General features: G+C 44.4%; 1 protein-coding gene across 7 annotated transcripts in view; it reads right to left on the bottom strand.

Annotated features, from left to right (window-relative positions):
* Positions 1-11039: 11039 nt before the first annotated feature.
* robo2 (roundabout, axon guidance receptor, homolog 2 (Drosophila)) overlaps positions 11040-23201 on the bottom strand; it is a 644486-nt gene continuing 632324 nt past the window's right edge. For 5 of the 7 annotated variants that reach the window (XM_068041290.1, XM_068041294.1, XM_068041292.1 and 2 more), the window contains 3 exons: positions 17070-17291; positions 13680-13904; positions 11040-12388 (listed from right to left, as the gene is read on the bottom strand). In XM_068041290.1, coding sequence (XP_067897391.1) covers positions 12387-12388; positions 13680-13904; positions 17070-17291 — 449 coding nt within the window. In that variant the 3' untranslated portion in view covers positions 11040-12386. The remainder of the gene's footprint in view (positions 12389-13679; positions 13905-17069; positions 17292-23201) is intronic. The other 2 variants (XM_068041296.1, XM_068041297.1) reach the window with 1 other exon arrangement.

Below are 23201 nucleotides of genomic sequence, written 5' to 3'. Positions count from 1 at the left end.
CAGCATCTATGCAGAGAAAAACAGAGTTAACGTTTCAGACTGATGACTTTTCGTCAGTCGTTATTTTATTCTGCTGTCTTTTCTTCCTCGTCCAGCTGGGTGGGACTGCTCTCATATGATTCTAATCCCCCAAGATCTCCCAAAGATCTAACCTCGGCCCCCTCCTATTTCTCAGCTACGTGATGCCCCTTAGCAACATCATCTGAAAGCACAGCGTTAGTTTTCCCACGTACACTGACTATACCCAGCTCTACCTCACCACCACCTCTCTCGACTCCTCAACTGTCGTTAAATTATCAGACGGCTTATCTGACATTCATTATTGAATGAACAGAAATTTTATCCAATTAAATGTTGGGAAGACTGAAGCCGTTGTTTTCGGTCCCTGCCCCAAACTCCGTTCCCTAGCTACCAACCCGATCCTTCTCCCTAGCAACAATCTGAGATTAATCGCATTTGACCCCGAGATGCGCTTCCAAACTCAAATTCGTGCCATCATTAAGACCCCTCTATTTCCACCTCATAACATCGTCTGACTTCACCCCTGCCTCAGCCCATCTGCTGCTGAAGCCCACATTCATGCCTTTGCTACCTCTAGATTTGACTATTCCATAAACTTGAGATCATCCAAAACTCTACTGTCCATGTAAAACTCCACCGTCCTTTTCACCTACTGTCCCTTTGTTCACTGACCTACATTGGTACCCAGTTCAACAATGCTTCCATTTTAAAATTCTCATCCTTGTTTTCAAATCCCTCCATGTCCTCACCCCTTCCTATCTCTGTAACATCCTCCAGTCTCACAACCCTCTGAGATATCTGCACTCGTCTAATTCTAGCATCCCCAATTTTAATTGTTCCAACCCCACACCCCCCCTACACGGCCCCCAGCCCCCCACAGTACCTTATCCATTCAGCCATTCTTCACGTTGAAACCTGAATAGTGGATCAGTAGGGGAGGGGCGATAGACAGAGGGGCATCATAGTTGTTCCTGATTCCTTATCTATTGTCTAAAAAATAAAGACCTGCATTCATATAGCATTACTCACGACCATCCAATGAAGTATGTTTCAAAGTGTAGTCTCTGTTGTAAGGCAACTCATTTGTGTTGTATGATCACTTCAAGAGTGATATTCCTTTAAGAACTCAGTATGCTAACGAGCTAAGTATCAGGACATAGTCATGTAGAGAAGAAGCAATGGTCACACTGCAACCCTAGACAAAGTCTGTACATAGTTTGCTCTGTATACTAGTTTAGCTGTTAATAAACCTGTTAGAGATCTTCAAGGCACCAGCATCCACATATCTCATTGTGTTGCTTAAGATAACACAAAGAACACATGACAATTTGTGCACAGTCAGTTCCCACACAGAGCAGTGAAATTTTGACCAGATAAATCTGTTTTTATTTAGTCATGTTGATTGAGGGATAAGTATTGGCTGGCATACCCTGGAGAGCTTCCCCTGCTCCTCTTGAAAATAGTGACTGTGGGATTTTTTACTTCTACCTGATAGAGCAGATATGTTCTTGGTTTCATGTTTCATTTGAAAAACAGCACCGTTGACTGTGCAGCACTCCCTGGGAGCAACAGGCTGGATTTTTGTGCTTAAGTGTTTGTACTGGGGTTTGAAACCCACAAACGTTTGGCTCTGAGAGCACTACCCAAAGTGCCACTGCTGACTCCATACACAGAGTTTCCAATCATTGATTCACCGCATGAGTGAGAACCTCTGAGTCCTATTCTTCTTCCTTAAAAATGTGAGGTTATCCACTTTGGTAGGAGGAATAGATGTGCAGAGTATTTCTTAAATGATAAGAGATTAGAACGTGTAGATGTACAAAAGGATCTGGCTGTCCTTGTCAATAAGCCACTGAAAGCTAGTATGCAGGTAGAGCAAGCAATTAGGAAAGCGAATGGTATGCTATCCTTTATCGCAAGTGGATTTGAGTACAGGAGTAGTGAAGTCTTGCTTCAATTGTATAGAATCTTGGTTACATCGCACCTGGAGTACTGTGTGCAGTTTTGGTCCCCTTGCCTTAGGAAGGATATTATTGCCATAGAGGGAGTGCAACAAAGGTTCACCAGACTTGTTTCCAGGATGTCAGGACTGTCCTATGAAGAGAGATTGGGGAAACTGGGCCTGTATTCTCTAGAGTTTCGAAGAATGGGAGATGATCTCATTGAAACCTACAAAATACTTAAAGCGATAGACAGGGTAGATGCAGGGAAGATGTTTCCCCTGGGTGGGGAGTCTAGAACCAGGGGACACAATTTCAAAATAAGGGGGAAGCCACTTAGGACTGAGAGGAGGAGAAATTTCTTCACTCAGAGGTTTATGAATCTTTGGAATTCTCTATTCCAGAGAGCTGTGCATGCTTAGTTAACAAGCATATTCAAGACTGAGATCGATAGATATTTGGAGTCTCAGGGAATCAAGGGATATGGGGTTTAGGCGGGGTGAGTGGATTTTCTATGCATGATCTTATTGAATAGCCCGCAGGCTCAAGTCTTGTGCCATACTCTTACTCCTGATTCTTAGGTTCTTTTGAGATACTAACACATCACAGGGATTGAACTTAAGATCTTTTCATGATGTCAATGTCACTGGCAAGGCTGGTATTTATTGCCCATTCTTAGCTGCCATACAAAGGTGATGGTGAACCTTCTTCTTGAACGACTATAGTGTGATGGTTTAGATACATCTGAGGGGCTCGCTAGGCCATTTCAGAGGGCAGTAAGGAGACAATAACTATTGGCGTGGAATTGGAGTGTAGACTTACACTGAGAGATTGGTGAACTAGTTTTTTTTTTTACACAGAACTACATTGTATTTATAGCACAGAAACAGGCCATACAGCCCAACTGGTCCGCAATGTTGTTTACGCTCCACATGAGCCTCCTCCACCCTTCTTCATCTTACTCTATTTTTATGACAAACATCAGCTTCACTTTTACTGACAGCTGTTTTTTTTTTTAATTTCCAGAATTTCTGTTTTGAAACTGAATTCAAATTCTCAAATGATGTGAATTTGAGCTCACCCTGTCAGAACGACGAGTCCAAGGTCTCTGAAAAACTAGTCCAGCAATTTAACTACTGCAGCACAGTGCCCATTGCATGAACCAATACCACACTGAAAAAGTGGGGGATTTCTAATGTGCAGCCAAACAGGTGTTCTGTCGATAACTAGCCTCATCTGAGCCAAAGCAGAGGTTAAACCCATTACAAGCGCAATTTATAAAAAAACACACAAGGAGTGGTCTGTTCCACTCAGTCACGATCCCCCTCCCCTGCATTCCGTCACTCGATACCTTGTACAGCTCCTCACCCTGCGAGGTGACAGGAAAAAGAGAAATGCTCTGGGAAAAAAATGGGTCGAAAGAAGAGAGGAAATGTTGAAATATTTATGGTTAGGGGTAGCTAGTTCTTACAAACTGAGTGATGAGGGTTTCCCCTTTCCATGAATCGTTCAATTGTACTGCCCTGCCAAGCACTTACATTAGGTTGTTTTTTGCAAATATATGGTGAACTGTATTAGATCAGCTGATTATTTAACAGAATTCAGAATACTGCCTGGGCAATTTTCAAAAGTGCAAAACCATCTCCAAAAGTTTCAGTTCTTGACTCAGAATCTTTTTGAAAAAAACCTAACTCAAACTACGTTCATCATATGCATTCTTTAGATTTAGATTTAAGGATTTCAAGGTCTCTGCTTTCCTTTCCCCATTCTCCTGAGGTACTCTCTCTCCTTGTGAGAGTGTGCTGGTGTAGAGATTATGTTACTGGACTAATAATCCAGAGGTCTGGAACTAAGAGTTTGAAATCTCACCATGATTGTTTGACGATTTGTAATTCAGTTTAAAAAAGCCAGGAATAAAAAGTTAGTCTCAGTAAAAGTGAGAACGAAGCTGTCAGATTGTTGTAAAATTCCAACAATGCCTTGGTGAAGGAAACCTAATGTCCTTTGTAGCATTTATGTAAACTTTTGCATAGATGTATTCTCTATGTACTGTACAAGTACAGGAGTTGACAGTGAAACACACACCAGGCCAGTGAGTCTAACATCAATGGTTGGGAAACTATTGGGAAAAATTCTGAGGGACAGGATTAATCTCCCACTTGGAGAGGCAGGGATTAATCAGGGAGAGTCAGCATGGCTTTGTCAGGGGAAGATCCTGTCTGACTAACTTGATTGAATTTTTTGATGAGGTAACTAGATGTGTAGATGAGGGTAAAGCAGTTGATGTAGTCTACATGGACTTCAGTAAGGTTTTTGATAAGTCCCGCATGGGAGATTGGTTAAGCAGGGAAGAGTTCATGGGATCCAGAGCAATTTGGCAAATTGGATCCAAAATTGGTTTAGTGGCAGGAGGCAGAGGGTGATGATCAAAGGTTGTTTGTGGAAGCCTGTGATGAGTTGTGTACTGCAGGGATTGGTGCTAGGACCCTTGCTGTTTGTAGTGCACATTACTAATTTAGACATTGATATAGGAGATATGATCAGTAAGTTTGCAGATGACATGAAAATTGGTGGTGTCGTAAATAGTGAGGAGGAAAGCCTTAGATTACAGGACAATATAGATTGGCTGGTAAAATGGGTGGAGCAGTGGCAAATGGAATTTAATCCTGAGAAGTATGAGATGATGCATTTTGGGAGGACTAACAAGGCAAGAGAATATACAATGGATGGTAGGACCCTAGGAAGTACAGAAAGTCAGAAGGACCTTGGTGCACTTGTCCATAGATCACTGAAGGCAGCAGCACAGGTAGATAAGGTGGTTAGGAAGGCATATGGAATACTTGCCTTTATTAGCCAAAGCATAGAATATAAGAGCAGGGAAGTTATGATGGAGCTGTATAAAATGCTAGCTAGGCCACAGCTGGAGTACTGTGTACAGTTCTGGTTGCCACACTGTAGAAAGGATGTGATTGCATTGGAGAGGGTGCAGAGGAGATTCACCAGCATGTTGCCTGGGCTGGAGCATTTCAGCTATGAGGAGAGACTGGATAGGCTAGAGTTGTTTCCTTGGAGCAGAGAAGTCTGAGGAAGGACCTGATTGAGGTATACAAAATTATGAGGGACATTGATAGGATAGATAGGAAGAAACTTTTCCCCTTAGCGGAGGGGTCAATAACCAGGGGGCATAGATTTAAGGTAAGGAGCTGGAGGTTTAGAGCGGATTTGAGGAAATAAAATTTCACCCAGAGGATGGTTGGAATCTGGAACACACTGCCTGAAGGGGTGCAGAGGCAGGAACCCTCACAACATTTAAGAAGTATTTAGATGAGCACTTGAAACACCATAGCATACAGGGCTATGGGCCAAGTGCTGGAAAATGGGATCAGGATTGGTGCTTAATGGCTGGCACAGACACAATGGGCCGAAGGGCCTGTTTCTGTGCTGTATAACTCTATGACTCTATGACAGTGGGCCATACAGTAACTGACAAAAGTAAATCGTTCCCTTTCACCTACTGTGCACTGTACATGTACAGGCACTGGGGCGAATTTTACAGACCCCCCGACGTCGGGGGCCATGGCAGGAGTGGCCAGAAAATGCCTCCGGGAGAGGCCCGCCACGGACCTCGACGCCGGGAAGGCCTGGCCCAACATTGCTGGTGGCGGCAAGGCCTTGTGGTGCCCCACCACCACCCCCCACCACCACTTGGTGACAAGCCCAATATAAATATTTAAATTAATTGAAATAAACTAATTAAATACCTTCTCAATCCCGCAGTCTGTGCGATATTGTCGCTGGTGGCCGGCACTCCCGAGCCCTCGGATCCCTGGATTGGAAGAACACTAGTGGGGAGGGGGGAGCAGGTAAGTTTCTCAGTGCAGGAGTGGGGGAACGGAGTCAGAGTCATTTCATTGGTGTAGGGGATGGCGGGAAGGTTTATTGTGTAAAGTTTATGAACTTCGGGGAGGGTGAGGGTCAGGTCCACAAGGTAAGGGTTTTGGAGGGGGAGAGGGCAAGCGATTAATTCTATGGTTATTTGGGTGTGGGAGAGGGTCAGGATCAATTTATTTAATTTTTGAAATCAAACTATCTTGAAGCCCTTTAAAAATGGCGTCAGCGCCTACGCAAAGGCAGCTGACGCCATTGCCGGGGACGGACAGCCCTCCATGTCATCGGGGTGGGCAGTCTGCCCCGGCCATTTAAATGAGCCACAGCACTTAATATCGCGGCAGCTCCGCAATGTGCGGAGCGGGCTGCCATTGTTTTCATGGGCCATGCAGTACCTGATGGTTATGATTCATTCCCTTTTACCCAGTGCACTGAACTTGGCCTGATTTAGATGGGAGTTCCTCCTCCTGTTACCAATAATAACTTTTATTTTGATTGTGGGTGTACCTACACCAGATGTACTGCAGCAGTTCAAGAAGGTGGCTCACCACCACCTTCTCAAGGGCAATTAGGGATTGGCAATAAATGTTGGCTTTGTCACACCTCATGAACCAACAAAAAAAGCCTTTATGGAGCAACATTCTGCAGATCTTTCCCACAATTACAGAAAAGAGCACTGTGTTCGTCCTCAGTCAAGGACAATTTTAAAGCTTATTCCAAAACAAGTTACAATGAAGCATGTTACTTTTTTCTGACAAGTTATAGATTATAATCAAATGTTGCCTGAAACACTAAAATATATGTCTTTAATTTCACTGTTACCTTAATGTTGTTTACACTGCACGATGAGATCATAGGCTCAATCCTTTCATTATTTGTTCAATTTATGAGCTCATATATGCTGAAGACTTGCACAAGAGATTCTCTCTATTCTTTGTTCTGTAAGTGAGTGGGCAAAAATCTGGCAGATGGAGTATAATGTGTGGGAAAATGCAAAGTTGTCCATTTTGGCAGGAAGAATAAAAAAGAAGCATATTATCTAAATGGTGAGACATTGCGGAACTCTGAGATGCAGAGGGATCTGGGTGTCCTAGTGCATGAATCGCAAAAGGTTAGTATGCAGGTACAAAGAACAAAAGAACAAAGATAATTACAGCACAGGAACAGGCCCTTCGGCCCTCCAAGCCTGCGCCGATCCAGATCCTCTCTCTAAACATGTCGCCTATTTTCTAAGGTTCTGTATCTCTTTTCTTCCTGCCCATTCATGTATCTGTCTAGATACATCTTAAAAGACTCCATCGTGCCCGCATCTACCACCTCCGCTGGCAATGCGTTCCAGGTGCCCACCACCATCTGCGTAAAGAACTTTCCACGCATATCCCCCCTAAACTTTTCCCCTTTCACTTTGAACTCGTGTCCTCTAGTAATTGAAACCCCCACTCTGGGAAAAAGCCTCTTGCTATCCACCCTGTCTATACCTCTCATGATTTTGGACACCTCAATCAGGTCCCCCCTCAACCTCCGTCTTTCTAATGAAAATAATCCTAATCTACTCAACCTCTCTTCATAGCTAGCGCCCTCCATACCAGGCAACATCCTGGTGAACCTCCTCTGCACCCTCTCCAAAGCATCCACATCCTTTTGATAATGTGGCGACCAGAACTGTACGCAGTATTCCAAATGTGGCCGAACCAAAGTCCTATACAACTGTAACATGACCTGCCAACTCTTGTACTCAATGCCCCGTCCGATGAAGGAAAGCATGCCGTATGCCTTCTTGACCACTCTATTTACCTGCGTTGCCACCTTCAGGGAACAGTGGACCTGAACACCCAAATCTCTCTGGACATCAATTTTCCCCAGGACTTTTCCATTCACTGTATAGTTCACTCTTGAATTGGATCTTCCAAAATGCATCACCTCGCATTTGCCCTGATTGAACTCCATCTGCCATTTCTCTGCCCAACTCTCCAATCTATCTATATTCTGCTGTATTCTCTGACAGTCCCCTTCACTATCTGCTACTCCACCAATCTTAGTGTCGTCTGCAAACTTGCTAATCAGTCCACCTATACTTTCTTCCAAATCATTAATGTATATCACAAACAACAGTGGTCCCAGCACGGATCCCTGTGGAACACCACTGGTCACACGTCTCCATTTTGAGAAACTCCCTTCTACTGCTACTCTCTGTCTCCTGTTGCCCAGCCAGTTCTTTATCCATCTAGCTAGTGCAGCACGTAATTAGGAAAGCTGATAGAATGTTATCATTTATTGTGAGGGAAATTGAATCCAAAAGTAGGGAGGTTATGCTTCGGCTATACAGGGCATTGGTGAGACCACATCTGGAATACTGTGTACAGTATTGGTCTGTTTATTTAAAGAAGGATGTAAATGCGTTGGAGGCAGTTCAGAGAAGGTTTACTGGACTGATACCTGGAATGGGCGGGTTGTCTCATGAGGAAAGATTGGACAGGCTAGGCTTGTATCCGCTGGAATTTAGAAGAGTAAGAGGTGACTTGATTGAAACATATTGGATCCTGAGGGGTCTTGACAGGGTGGATGTGGAAAGGATGTTTCCCCTTGTGGAAGAATCTAGAACCAGGGGTCACTGTTTAAAAATAGTTTATTATTTATGACAGAGATGAGGAGAATTTTTTCTCTCAGAGGGTTGTAAGTCTTTGGAATTCTCTTCCTCAAAAGGCGGTGGAAGCAGAGTCTTTGAATATTTTTAAGGCAGAGGTAGATAGATTCTTGATAAGCAAGGGGGTGGAAGGTTATCGGCGATAGGTGGAAATGTGGAGTAATCAGTGCAGCCATGAACTTACTGAATGGCGAACCAGGCTCGAGGGGCCGAGTGGCCTACTCCTGTCCCTAATTTGTATGTTTGTACATTCATATGTTCGTAACAGGCCAGGAGTGCAGCCTATTTCTGTGGGCCCAATACTCATAGTGAACCCTCTCTGTGGAAGCCCCGTGGCCTTGACACTCTTAAGGCATGTCTGGCAGCAGGCCATAATGAAGCCTGGCTGGATAGACCTCATTCTGTTTTACCTTTCAGCTTGGAAAACATTTTTTTCATACATTGTGCATGGTTCTGGTCTTCATGTTATAAAATAAATGATATAGAGGCTCTAAAAAAATGTGAATTATTTTGTCCAAGAATACCAGAACTGAGTGGTTATACCGATTAAAACAGGCTGAATAGAGAAGGCTGGTGGGGTGGGGGGGAGACCTGATAGAGGTCTCTAAAATTATGAAGGGGTTGGACAGGGTAGGTGTCGAAAAGATGTTTCCATTTGTGACAGAGAGCAAAACTAGGGTCATAAAAGTAAGATAGTCATTAATAAATCCAATAAGGAATTCAGGAGAAACTTCTTTACCCAGAGAATAGTGAGAATGTGGAACTCACTACTGCAAGGAATAGTTGAAATGAATAGTTGATGCATTTAAGGGGAAGCGAGATAAACATAGATTTGGAATTTACAGGACAGAAACAGGCCATTTAGCCTAATTGCTCTATGCTGGTGTTCATGCTCAACAACAGCCTCCGTTCACCCGACTATAGGCAGTATATAAAATCTTTCTTCATCCCTCCTGCCCTCCCTCCTCATAATTTGACCCTCTGAGCCCTGGCATCATTCTGGTAATTGCACCTCCTCCAAGACCAATATACCCTTCCTGAGGTGCAGTGCCCAGAACTGAATGCAATTACTCCAGGTGGGGGTCTAACCAAGGCTCTGTACAACTGAAGCAAAACTTCCTCGACTTTGTAATCCAGCCTCCTTGAGATAAAGGCCAACATTCCACTAGCCATTTTTCTTAAAGTACCTTCGCCTAAGAACGAATGGACATGTTGATATAGGAGAAAGATACACCGAGGAGGATTAGCCATTAACATTTGCTTCTGTCCACATTGGTACAAAGAGTCACAGAAAAGTTGACAGGAAATAATCTTGTGGGGTTGCAGTAGAATTGTCTTACTTTGCAAGTCGACATAAAATACATGAGACACAGTCCAATTTTGTTTTTCAGAAATTGTGTTTGGTGTATGTGGAGGGCTGAGGAGGAGAGGGGACAGGTGGTATTTTATTTTACAGACCACGACAGCTATAAACTGTAAAGTTTTCAGATAAACACACGCAAGTGGAGCTGGCACACCCAGTGCAGTACTGAGGGAGTGCTGCACTGTTGAAGGTGACGTCTTTCGGTTGAGGCATTAAACCAAGGCCCCTTCTGCCCTCTCAGTTAGATGTGAAAGTTCCCATGGCACTATTTTGAAGAGGAGCAGGGGAACTTCCCTCAGGCTTTCTGACCAACATTTATACCTCGACCAACATTGTGAAAAAAAAATTAACTGGTCATTATTTCACAGCTGCTTGTGGGCTCTTGCTGTGCACAAATTGACTGCTGCGTTTCTTACATTATAGCAGTGACTACACTTCAAAAAAGTACTTCATTGGCTATAAAGCGCTTTGGGACATCCTGAGGCCGTGAAAGGCGCTATCTCAATGCAGTTTTTTTTAAATAAAGGAGACCAGCTACAGAAATGTGATAAAGTGGGAACTTTCCCTTTCAAACAGCTTTTCCTATCAGAGAGGCAAAGCAGCTAGCAACAGTAAAAATATAAACATTTCACTAAAAATGTTATATTAAGGTGTCAGCTTTCGCGCCTCTGGCAGGTGTTGACTGGGTTTACAGTTCGTGTGCACTACAATGCAGTATCTCCCCTCGGAGGGGTGGGCTTGTGGCATTTCTTCATGTACGAACCCAGGTCAGTGAGTGCCGGCAGGCTATTGACAAAGGTAGGTTCACATTCCCTAAGCTCTGGAATTCCCTCCCTAAACCGCTTTGCTTCTTTCTCTTCCTTTAAGACGTTCCTTAAGACATTTGACCAATCTTTTGCTCACCGGTCCTAATATCACATGTGGTTAATTACACATTTTGTTTGATAATGCTCTTGTGAAGTGCCTTGGAACATTTTACTACATTAACGGCACTATATAAATGCCAGTTTGTTGTTGACAAACAAATTGGCGTGGCGGGGATCTGAGAAGTCGGTGAGTGCGAGGCTGTAGAGACTGCTAGAATACTGCGGAGTGTGAGGTCCCAGTTATGACAGACAGGCAGAGATCAGTTTCTTTCGCATAAAAACATCAAAACTTTAATCGATATTCTATAGACCCATGAACAACTTTCCGTAATACTGACACACACTTTATTTTAATGTTAACAGCATAAGCAAGGCTAGAGACCTTGTTTTAGGATTAATTTTTAAGACTATATTTGACATCAAGCATCCTTTCAAAGTCTTCTCGGTCAGTAGCTGTGATTTAGGATCTCAGTCACACATCCTCAGAGCATTAACGTGATAAATCTTTATACAGTTGAGAGTGGGGGAGGTTAGGAAAGTTTCTTTATATTAAAAAGGGCAATGTTTTAAACAGCTACACGGGGGCAAGGGGAAGTTGGGGGAGGAGCTTCCTCTGGTCGCAGGGCGACTTCTCCGACTTGGCTGGAGATGCTAACTGTGGTGGATTCTCTTTGTGGTGTCTCCGATGTTGCTGTCACACAATGACACAGGGGGAATATCTTCCCGCGATGATGTCTGACACATTCAGCCGTTATTATGCCCTTCTTGCACCCATTAGAAAAAGGTCACAAAACCTTGAATGTAATCTGGGAACTTCCAGTAGATTCTTTTTCTTCCCCCTACACACACACACACACACACACACACCCATAACACGTATGAACACAGAGGCTCATGCACACACGCATGTACTCACGCACACCACACGTCCATGCACGTGCGCTGCCACACACACAGGGAACAAAATCCCCCCTTTTTCACGATTCAATTGATTTTAATCTTTCTATTTCTTCATTGTTGTCGGGACTTTAAGGGTTTGTGCTTATCACTAAGAAAAAATATCAGTGCAAACTTCAAGAACAGAATATTAAACAAAAAAAAGTGATACAGTAATAACCTTAAAAAAACATTTTTTTGTGGGTTTTTTTTCCGTTTTTAATGGCATCTTTGCCTAGTCAATTCACATATAGTACAACAGACCAATAAAAAAAGAACAGACAGTACAAGTTGAAAAGTCAAAAAAACAAGGTGAGCTTTGTATAGCAATGCAACAGAAATTATTTACACAAGAAATCCCTTTCTCTCGGACTGTGACGGCTACATTTCTATTCTCTTTTTGAATTCTTCCCTGTCAAGTTTCTATTTTTTTAGTGGGGGGGGGGGGGGGGGGGGGTGTGGGGGTGGGGGGTTAAGGGAGGGAGGGGGTGATGGGGTTATGTGGGTGAATTGAGGGCGAGCAGGGTGACAGAAGGGATGAGAAGCAATGTATTGAAGAATTATGATGGGGATACACATGTGGCTGTGGTATCTTGGACTTTACATCACATTTACAGGTTCTGTCATAATACATTAAATAAGGAGGAGGTTCATTGCACCATTTAAGTGTCATCGTATCTGTGAGGCCAGGCTCGCTCCGCAGAATCTCAGGACATGTCTCTTCATCACTCTGCAGAAAGAGAAACAAGGAGAGTAAAATCTGAGCAAGTTAGTATCTTATAGCGTAGAAAAAGTGAGTCCGTTCAGCCCATCATCCTTGTGCCTGCTCTTTGAAAGAGCTACTCCATCAGTCACACTCCCTCTTGCTCATTCCCCATAGCCCTGCATTTTTTTTTTCCTTTGCAAGTATACATCCAATTCCCTTTTGAAAGTTACTATTCTTATCCGTGTCTACATATCCCTTTATCGCCTCACCCCTCGCTATCTCTGTAAGGACAGCAGGGGAGTTCTCCCCAGGGTCCTGGACCATGATTTATCCCTCAATCAACATCACTAATATAATTATCCAGTCATTATCACGTTGCTGTTTGTGGGAGCTAGCTGTGTGCAAATTGGCTGCCGCACTTCCGACATTACGACAGTGACTACACTTTAAAAGTATTTCACTGGCTGTCTAGCACACCTGAGTTCATAAATGGCACTGAATAAATGCAAGCTCTTTCCTGCTTTTAACCTCCTCCAGTCCTGTAACCTTTCTGTGCTCCTCCAGTTCTGGCCCCTTGCACATCCCCCAGTTTTTACCACTCCACCATCAGCGGCCGTGCCTTCAGCTGCCTGGGCCCAAAGCTCGGGAATTTCTTCCCTAAACCTCTCCCCCATTCTACCTCTCTCCCCTCCTTTAAGATGCTCCTTAAAACATACCTCTTTGACCAAGTTTTGATCACCTGTCCTAATATCTCCTTATGTGGTTTGGTGTCAAATTTTGTCCAATAAGGTTCCTGCGAAGCGCCTTCTGACATTTTACTATGTTGAAGGTGCTATATAAATGCAAGTTGTTGTTGGTGTTGGTATTGAATCTGCTTCCACCACCCTTGCAGGCAATGCATTCCACATCGTAACAACTCGCTGCATGAATAAAATTCTCTTCCCATCACCTCCAGTTCTTTTGTCAATAACCTTAAATCTGTGTCCTGCCAGTGGAAACCGCTGCTCCTTGTTGACTCTATCAAAATCCGACACGATTTTGAACACCTCTATTAAATCTCTGCTGGAAGGGGAACAACCCTAGCTTCTCCAGTCTCCCCATGTAACTGAATTCCTTCGTTCCTGCTACCATTCTGTGAAATCCCCTCTGCTCCTCTCCAAGGCCTTGACATCCTTCCAAAAAGTTTAGTGTCCACAACTGGACATAATACTTCACCAGAAGCCCATCGAGTAATTTGTAAAACATTTAGCAAGTTACATTTTCCTTTTTTAAAAATCTGAAAGCCTTTCTACTTTCCAGCGGCCCAGATACTTACATACATCCCCTAAAAACTGCCCTTGACCACAAGATCCCATATATCCTACATCTGGAAGGTCACTAATGTTCCGCTGGTGACTTGCGATTCCCGGACCTCCTCGCGAGGGCACACCTTTCCTGGGTCCAGTTGATCCCTTTGATGAGGCTGTACCAGATGAGCTGTGACCACTCAGGTGGCCTGGTGATGGAAAACTAGGCTTGCTGTACGGTATGAGGATTTCGTCTGGAAAACACCGAAAAAATTTATAATCACAATTAGTGCATCTCATGGTAAGTTCAGGTGTTACTTAATTTTATACTTGAGAGGAATGTTAGACCATGTCGCCTGTGGCTGAGATGCTTGTGGGTTCAATTCCCACTCCAGATATTTCAGCACAAAATTCAGACTAACATTCGCGTGCTGAAATGAGGGAGTGCTGTATTGTTGGAGCTGCCATCGTTTGATGTGACATTAAACAAGGCTCTGTCTACCATCTCAGATGGGCATAAAAAATCCCAGGGTGCTATCTGAACAGGAACAGGGGAGTTCTCTCAGTATCATGGGCAATATTTATCCGTCAACCAACAGCACCTAAAACAGATTATCTGGTCATGATCACATTGCTGTTTTTGAGAGCTTGCTGTGCGAATTGGCTGCTGCATTTCTGACACTGCAACAGTAACTTCACTTCCAAAATTGGGTTTAATGTGCTTTGTGAAGTCCAGAGATTGTGAAAGGTGCTTTTACAAAGGTAAGACTTCCTTGAAAAGTACAGCTTTATTCAGCTGTTTAAGATGGATTTTAGATAGATAAATTCAGTATAGAGTAAATCTCCTCCTACACTGTTACATCAAACACTCTCAGGACAGGTACACCACAGAAGGGGTTGGGCCGGGAGGAGGATCTCCTCGTCGGTCTGCTCCTGGGCCTGGCCAAAGTGGCAATTCACAGGTCCAGGCTGCGGGCCGTCGGGGGGGGGGTCCGTCCTCCCCGATTGCCTGCCCCTCTTCCGCGGTTACGTTCGCGCCCGGGTGTCCCTGGAGAAGGAGCATGTGGTGTCCGCCGGTACGCTTGAGGCCTTCTGCGACCGGTGGGCACCGCAGGGACTGGAGTCATTGGCGCCGAGAATGGCATTTTAATTTGAGTTTTTTGATTATTTATCTGGTGTTAATAAAGTTATTTTAAAATTGTAAATATGTATATAAAGGGGGCCTGAGGAATAAATGCCCCCTCGACATGAAAAATATAAAAGGGGCCTGGGGTATAAAGGCCACTTTAAAAAAAAAAAAATGGGGTTAGATACAGAGTAAAGCTCCCTCTACACTGTCCCCATGAAACATTCCCAGGGCAGGTACAGCACAATATAAAGGCTACATGTGTTATGAAGCATGATTCAGTAAAATCTAAGTAGTTTTAGACAAAAAAAGAAGGAAAACAAAACACTGAAACATGTGGTTGTATTTGTAGACCTAGAGTGTTTCATTAAAATATCAAATAACTTTGTGAATGTATGTGATGTGCAGTCAGGCAATATTACGTTCCTTTCTTCTCAATTTGCAAATTAAAATTTATAATGAATGTTACAAAAAAAAAAAAAAAACGGGGTTAGAGGCACCTCAGATGCTGGTCATGAGAAGATCTTGTACATTGATCTGTTGTACTATTCCTTGATGTATAGTAGTTACAAAATAAAGTGTAAAAACTCAAAAAAAAACAGGGTTAGATACAGAGTAAAGCTCCCTCTACACTATCCCCATCAAACACTCCCAGGACAGGTTCAGCCACGGGGTTAAATACAGAATAAAGCTCTCTCTACACTTCTAGGGCATTTGAGATAAAATCAGAATTAAGAATGAACCCTGAGCATCTCAAATGATCAGTTGAAAAAAAAACAGGGTTAGATACAGAGTAAAGCTCCCTCTACACTGTCCCCATCAAACACTCCCAGGACAGGTACAGCACGGGGTTAGATACAGAGTAAAGCTCCCTCTACACTGTCCCCATCAAACACTCCCAGGGAGGTAGAGTAAAGCTCAACCTGAGAAGAGCATTTTACAATGCATCATGTGACCTTTGTTATGAACACTAGACTTTGTAGCATGATTACGATTTAAAAAGCTGCAATTTTAATGTAGTTTAAGATGGAATCAGGGAAGTCACATGACCTCACATCAACTCTGCTTAAAGATAAGACAGGAATCTTGATTACCAGAACAACAAAGGACCCAGATCAAAGACCTTTTTGAAAAGCAGAGACTGCAGGAGTATAACACCTGAAGAACAATAGGTTTCAACCTCCTAGACTATCAATCATAAACAAGGAGAACGTACATGTGAATTTCCATTGCTAACACCGAGAAACAATGGAACCCCAGGTGGCTTGGCTGTAGCCAGACTTGTGGACTTTGCATATTGGAATTGACAAATGGCTATTGACTTCTGAAACCAGATAAATTCAACAGATTCTCAGAGGGCAAGCAGGTTGTAAGGAAGACTAGGAGAAGACCAGCAGTGGCAGCCTTACAGAGGAAAGAGAGAAAGGGAACACCTGCTCTCAGAAGACTGATACAGTGAAAGGTTGTGAAGATTTGAAACAGTTTCGAAAGTTGAGGTCCGCAGAGAAGTAAAAGGCCAACGGAATCACCTTATTCATGGATATCCGGGTCGAAAGTGTTCAGAAGAACTGAGTGGAGAGGACACTGACTTTGAGAAAGGTCTGGAAGATCCAACCCATTGCAGCTCGAGGGAGTTTGGGACTTTTAGCTGCAAAGATTCTGCCATCAACAAGAACTGTGTGACGTATAAGTGTGGTGTGAGATTTTTAAGTGAAGAATATACCTTTCTCTGTAATTAGGGGTATCAGCTACTTACAAAACACTACTTACTTAAAGGGGACATTTTTTTCATTTTGTTGTTGTAATAAGTCTTAAAATGTGAAATCTTACTGTGCAGTTCATTAATTTGGTCTGGGTAGTTCATATCTCGTGTCTCAATGTTAACAGTCTCACTGAGGTCATAACACCTTTCCCACAGAAACATCCTGTGGCCTTGCTGCTGACGTTGCCAATTTAACGCCAAATGCTACTAAATTAGGGTTTGTTTTTCAGTTGCGAGCCTATCTATACTCAGAACGGAGTTGCGAGTGGCCTCACTCATTTCATGTCAGACTCCCTAAAATCAACAAATAGCAGAGTGCTGTCAGCTCAGGCTGGAACAAGTTTGACTAAAGTTTATTTCTTGAGATGACCCAGTGAAGAGGTTTAGCCTGCTCAGTCGACCCCTGGAAGTTGTAAAGACAAAAGGAAAATGTGCAGAAGTGTAACATCCACATGGCCTTCCCAGTGCACAACCTCCATGAAAACTGTTCAGCTGAAGGTTGATAGGAAATCCTACACTGCCCACTCATACCTGACCCAAGTGTTGGCTTGTGTTGGAGCTTGTTGCGTGAGTCTTCTTGATGCACGTGATCTAGAGATGTCTTGGCCAGATCTTCCATGGAATTCGTGTTCTCTTCTAGGCAGGGCAGCTGCTGTCTCTCTAGAGAACCCACCATGCCCACTCCTTTTGGTGCTTGCCCCGATTGGAGCTTTGAACCCTGGCATGGTGGAGGGTCAGGTGGTGGAGGCAGGTCTTAGCGAAAGAAAAGGGAAAGAAGCAAGTCAAATGTAAGTACGAGAGACTGGGATAACTTGTTAACCTGTTTTTCCTTTTATGTTTAGCTCTTCGTGATCAAGCTGAGGGCATCAGTGGTGGGGATTGGCGTCCATCACCCCTGCTCCCTTGTTGCACCCAGTGTGAAGTATCAAGCACTCCCAAGTTGGGAATAAAGCACAGTTGGAACACTAGATGCACTCCTCACTGTACTGTCTCAACAAGCCGCCTTAACACACCTGGGAATCTGGAAACCCCATCACTTCTAAGCTCCCCCCACAAACCACAGTGGTTCCGTCATTGTCGCCGGGTCAAAATCCTTGAACTTCCTACCAAACAGCACTGTGGCTGCACCTTCACCAAGCAGGACTGCAGCGGTTCAAGAAGGCAGCACACCACCACCTTCTCAAAGAGCAACGAGAGACAGGCGATAAATGCCAGCCTAGCCAGTGATGTCTGCATCCCGCAAATGAGTCTAACAGAAAAAGAACCTCGGAAAAGCACTCACTTGGAGTAAATTTGGAACAGATATGAAGAGGTACTCTATTGAAAGAGTGTGGAATGTTTGGAATAATCTGTCCTATTTTGATTGGGATGCGATGATTTTCCATCTCTGTGCTTTAGGTTGGGAAGGCCTCAAATCCCTGTAGTGCCTGTGGGGAATTTGGGCATGTGCTTCAACAACAACAACAACAACAACTTGCAGTTATATAGCACCTTTAACAAAGTAAAATGTCCCAAGGCGCTCCACAGAAGCATTATCAAATAAAATTTGACACAGAACCACATAAGGAGATATTAGGACAGATGACCAAAAACTTGATCAAATAGGTACTTTTTAAGGAGCATCTTAAATGAGCAAATCAAGATAGAGAGGAAGGGAGGTTTAGGGAGGGAATTCCAGAGCTTAGGGCCCAGGCAACTGAAGGCACGGCCGCCAATAGTGCAACAAATAAAATCAGTGATGTTCAAGAGTCCAGAATTGGAGAAGGTTCACACAATTTGTTTGACATTAAAGTTTGTGGTTGGAATTTCCGATTCCATTAGATTGAAGTTGGAAACTGAGCCTTTGCTCAGTCAGTACTGCTCTGAGGAAGAATGTTGTCAGTTCAAGCCTTATTCCAGGAGTGGAGGGAGTGGAGGTTGCAGGAGGTGGGCACCTCATTTTATTAGAGGATTGTGGATGCCCAAGCCACTACAGACGCAGCTCTATCGCCTGTCTCTGCCATGCTGCTAGAAAATCTGGAACCTCCCTACCATCAGGTGGCACAGAACCCCTGCTTCCCCCATAGCCCATGGAACTGGACAACCCCTATCCTCCCCAGACCACGATGTGAGGGGCTTGGTCTAAAAGAGGATAGAAGACTTGCATTTCTATAGTGCCTTTCACAACGTCGTCACCCTAAAGCTTTTTACAGTGAAAGAATACTTTTGAAGTGCAGTCACTGTTGTAATGTCGGGAAACGTGGCAGCCAATTTGTGCACAGCAAGCTCCCACAAACAGCAATGTTGTAATCATCAGATGGTTGTTTTTTAGTGATGTTGGTTGAGGGATAAATATTTGTCCAGGACACTGGGAAGAACTCCCCTGCTCTCTTTCTAACTGACATGGGGGTGGTTGTTGGGGGTGGTGAGGCGATGGAGGGACGTGTAGACAAGGATGAGAATAGTACTGTGATGTTGGTTGAGGGATAAATATTGGCCAGGGCACTGGAAGACAGAAGAGGGGAAGAGAACATAAGATCATAAGAAGTAAGAGCAGGAGTAGATCAAACTACTCACAATAGGATAATGTTGACCCAGGTTACTGGGGAGAATTCCCCTGCTCTTTTTCAAAATAGCTGCCACGGGATCTTTTACACCCACCTGAGAGGATAGATGAATTTTCAGCTTGATAATGAAGAAGAAGGCTGTAGACTACAGGACGGTATCAATGGACTAGTGAGGTGGGTGAAACTGTGGTAAAGGGAGTTCAATCGGTAACATTTGAGGGAGATTTAAAAAGAGCGGCACATGTGCGAGGTTCAGAGCTCAGTGGTTAGCATGGTTATACGTGGGGTCACCCTGTTGCTTAAGGGTCTGCAGGCAGAGAGGGAATGGGTGACTGCCTGGAAGTCAAGGAGGACCAGGTAGGTGTGCTGGAATCCCCGGAGAGCATCTTACTCTCTAATCAGTATTCTAGTTCCTGTGGAAAGTACAGCCAGAGTCAAGTCCATGGCACCACGGCTGGCTCAGCTGTTCAAGGGAGGGGCAGGAGGAAGATTGGGAAAGCGACAGTGATAGGGAATTCTATAGTTAGGGCAAAAGACAGGCATTTGAGCAGCTGGGGGCATGCCCCCCCTGGTGCATTCACACCACACAAGTGCCAGGCGATAAAAACAGAAAGCGTCGGAAATACGCAGCAGGTCTGGCAGCAACTGTGGAGAGAGAAGCAGAGTTACCGTTTCACGTCTTTGGCCTTTCATCAGAACTGGCAAAGGTTAGAAAAGAATTAGATTTTAGGCAAGTGAAGAGGTGGCGGTGGGGGGGGGGGAGGTGGGGGTGCAGGGCTGGTGGGGAAGAGAACAAAAGGGAAAGTGTGTGATAGGGCAGAGGGCAGGAGGGATTAAATAACAAAGCTGTCATGGGACAAAGGCAAAGAGAGTGTTAATGCTTGTGGTGAAAAAACAGACATTAGTCCAGACGGAGTGTGAGTGGCAAAGTAATGAGCAGCTCTGTCCAGAGAGAGTGTGGTCCAGGCAATCACCATCTCAAACAAGAGAGAATCTAACCATCTCCCCTTGATGTTCAATGGCATTACCATCACTGAATCCCCCCACTATCAACATCCTGGGGGTTACCATTGACCAGAAACTGAACCGGACCAGCCACATAAATACTGTGGCTACAACAGCAGGTCAGAGGCTAGGAATTCTGCTGAGTAATTTGGCGAGTACCTCACCTCCTGTCTCCCCAATGCCTGTCTACCATCTACAAGGGACAAGTCAGTTTGGGTTCCGCCAGGGCCACTCAGCTCCTGACCTCATTATAGCCTTGGTTCAAACATGGACAAAGGAGCTGAACTCAAGAGGTGAGGTGAGAGTGACTGCCCTTGGCATCAAAACAGCATTTGACCAAGTGTGGCATCAAGAAACCCTAGCAAAACTGGAGTCAATGCGAATCAGGGGGAAAACGCTCTGCTGGTTAGAATCATACCTAGCGCAAAGGAAGATGGTTGTGGTTGTTGGAGGTCAATCAGCTCAGCTCCAGGACATCACTGCAGGAGTTCCTCAGGGTAGTGTCCTAGGTCCAACCATCAATGACCTTCCTTCAATCATAAGGTCAGAAGTGGGGATGTTTGCTGATGATTGCACAATGTTCAGCACCATTCGCGACTCCTCAGATATTGAAGCAGTCCGTGTAGAAATGCAGCAAGACTTGGACAATATCCAGGCTTGGGCTGATAAGTGGCAAGTAACATTCACGCCACACAAGTGCCAGGCAATGGCCATCTCTAACAAGAGAGAATCTAACCATCTCTCCTTGACATTCAATGGCATTACGATCGCTGAATCCCCCATTATCAACATCCTGGGGTCAGAGGCTAGGAATCCTGTGGCGAGTAACTCACCTCCTGACTCCCCAAAGCCTGTCCACCATCTACAAGACACAAGTCAGGGGTTTGATGAAATACTCTCCACTTGCCTGAATGGATGCAGCTCCAACAACACTCAAGAAGCTCGACACCATCCAGGATAAAGCAGCCCGCTTGATTGGCACCCCATCCACAACATTAACTTCTTCACGACCGCGCACAGTGGCAGCAGTGTGCACTATCTACAAGATGCACTGCAACAACGTACCAAGGCTACTCAGGCAGCACTTTCCAAACCCGAGTCATCTACCATCTAGAAGGACAGGGGCATCAGCTGTGTGGGAACACCACCACCTGCAAGTTCCCCTCCAAGCCACACACCATCCTGACTTGTAACTTTATCGCCATTCCTTCACTGTCGCTGGGTCAAAATCCTGAAGCTCCCTTCCTAACAGCACTGTGGGTGTACCTACCCCACATGGACTGCACCTCTTCTCATGGGCAATTAGGGATGGGCAATAAATGCTGGCCTAGCCAGTGACGCCCACATCCCATGAACGAATATGAATAAAAAAAACGGGTCCAGATGTCACTGAGCGGCTGCAGAGCACTTTGGGGGCAGGGGGAGAAGGGTGAACAGTCAGAGGTCATGGTCCATATCACTACCAATAACATAGGCAGAAAGAGGGATGATGTACTGCAGGCAGAGTTTAGGGAGCTAGGAAAGAAACTAGCAAGCCATGTGCTAGTGAAAATAGAAATAGGAAGATAGAGCAGATGAATGTGTGGCTGGAGAGATGGTGCAGGTGGGAGCACTTTAGATTTATTTATTTAGAGATACAGTACTGAAACAGGCCCTTTGGTCCACTGAGTCTGTGCTGACCATCAACCACCCATTTATACTAATCCTACATTAATCCCCTATTCCTACCACATCCCCAAACCACCTACCTATACTACGGGCAATTTATAATGGCCAATTTACCTATCAACCTACAAGTCTTTGGTTGTGGGAGGAAACCGGAGCACCTGGCGAAAACTCACGCAGTCACAGGATGAACTTGCAAACTCCACACAGACAGTACCCAGAATTGAACTCGAGTCGCTTGAGCTGTGAGGCTGTGGTGCTAACCACTGTGCCACTGTGCTGCTCCTCTCCAGGCCATTTGGACTGATTCTTGGGGAGATGGGACCTGTACATCCAGATGGGTCGCACGTGAACGGAAACAGGGACCAATGTCCTTGCAGGGCTGTTTGCTCATGCTATTGGGGAGTGTTTAAATTAACTTGGCAGGAGTTAATATTAACAAGAAAAACAAGATGCACGGAGAATTGGGAGAGACAGATAGCAACACAGTAGGAAATAGCAAGGTATTATGTGGGGTCAGAGTAAGAGGGAAAACAATAAGGTCTAAATTAGGTTTACTGTGCATGTATGTGAATGCATGGAGTGTGGTAAATAAGGTTGGTGAGCTGCAGGTGCAGATAGCCACATGGGAATATGATGTTGTGGCAGTAACGGAGACCTGGTTCAAAAAAGGATTGGACTAGTTACTAAATATTCCTGGACACAAGATGTTCAGGAAAGATAAGAATGGAAGGAACGGAAGAGGTGTAGCAGTATTAAGGAGAACATTACAGTGCTGGAGAGAGGATGTTTTCGAGGGGTCAAGGACAGAATCTCTTTGGTTAAAGCTAAGAAACAATAGAGGTGCCATTACACTACTGGGTGTATTCTATAGGCCACCAACTAGAGGGAAAAAATCTAGAGGAACTAATTGCAAGGAAATTACAGAGAGATGCAAGAATTACAGAATAGTTATAATGGGGGACCAATATAGACTCCTATAGTAATAGTGTAAAGGGCAGAGGAGGAAAGAGTTTCCGAAGTGTGTTCAGGAGAATTTTCCAGATCCGTATGTTTCCAGCCCAACAAGGAAGGAGGCGTTGCTGGATCTGGTTCTGGGGAATAAGGGAGGACAAGTGGATCAAGTGTCAGTTGGGAACATTTAGGAGACAGCGATCATGATATCATAAGGTTTAGATGAGCTATGGAAAAGGACAAAGAGCAATCCAGAGTAAAAATAATTAATTGGGGGAGGGCCAATTTCAATGTGGTGAGAGTAGATCTCGCCCAGGTAAATTAAAATCAAAGATTGACAGTCAAAACTCTAACAGAACAATGAACTGCCATTAGTTCAGATACAGTTGAGTTACATCGCCATCAGGGAGAAAGATAGGACAAACAATCCGGAGTTCCCTGGATGACGACAGTGACAGACAGTAAGATGAAGCAGAAAAAAGATGCGGATGAC

This window comes from Heterodontus francisci, chromosome 10 (assembly GCF_036365525.1).
Source record: "Heterodontus francisci isolate sHetFra1 chromosome 10, sHetFra1.hap1, whole genome shotgun sequence".
NCBI classification, from domain to species: Eukaryota; Metazoa; Chordata; class Chondrichthyes; order Heterodontiformes; family Heterodontidae; genus Heterodontus; species Heterodontus francisci.
This window is presented reverse-complemented; position numbering and strand designations above follow the sequence as displayed.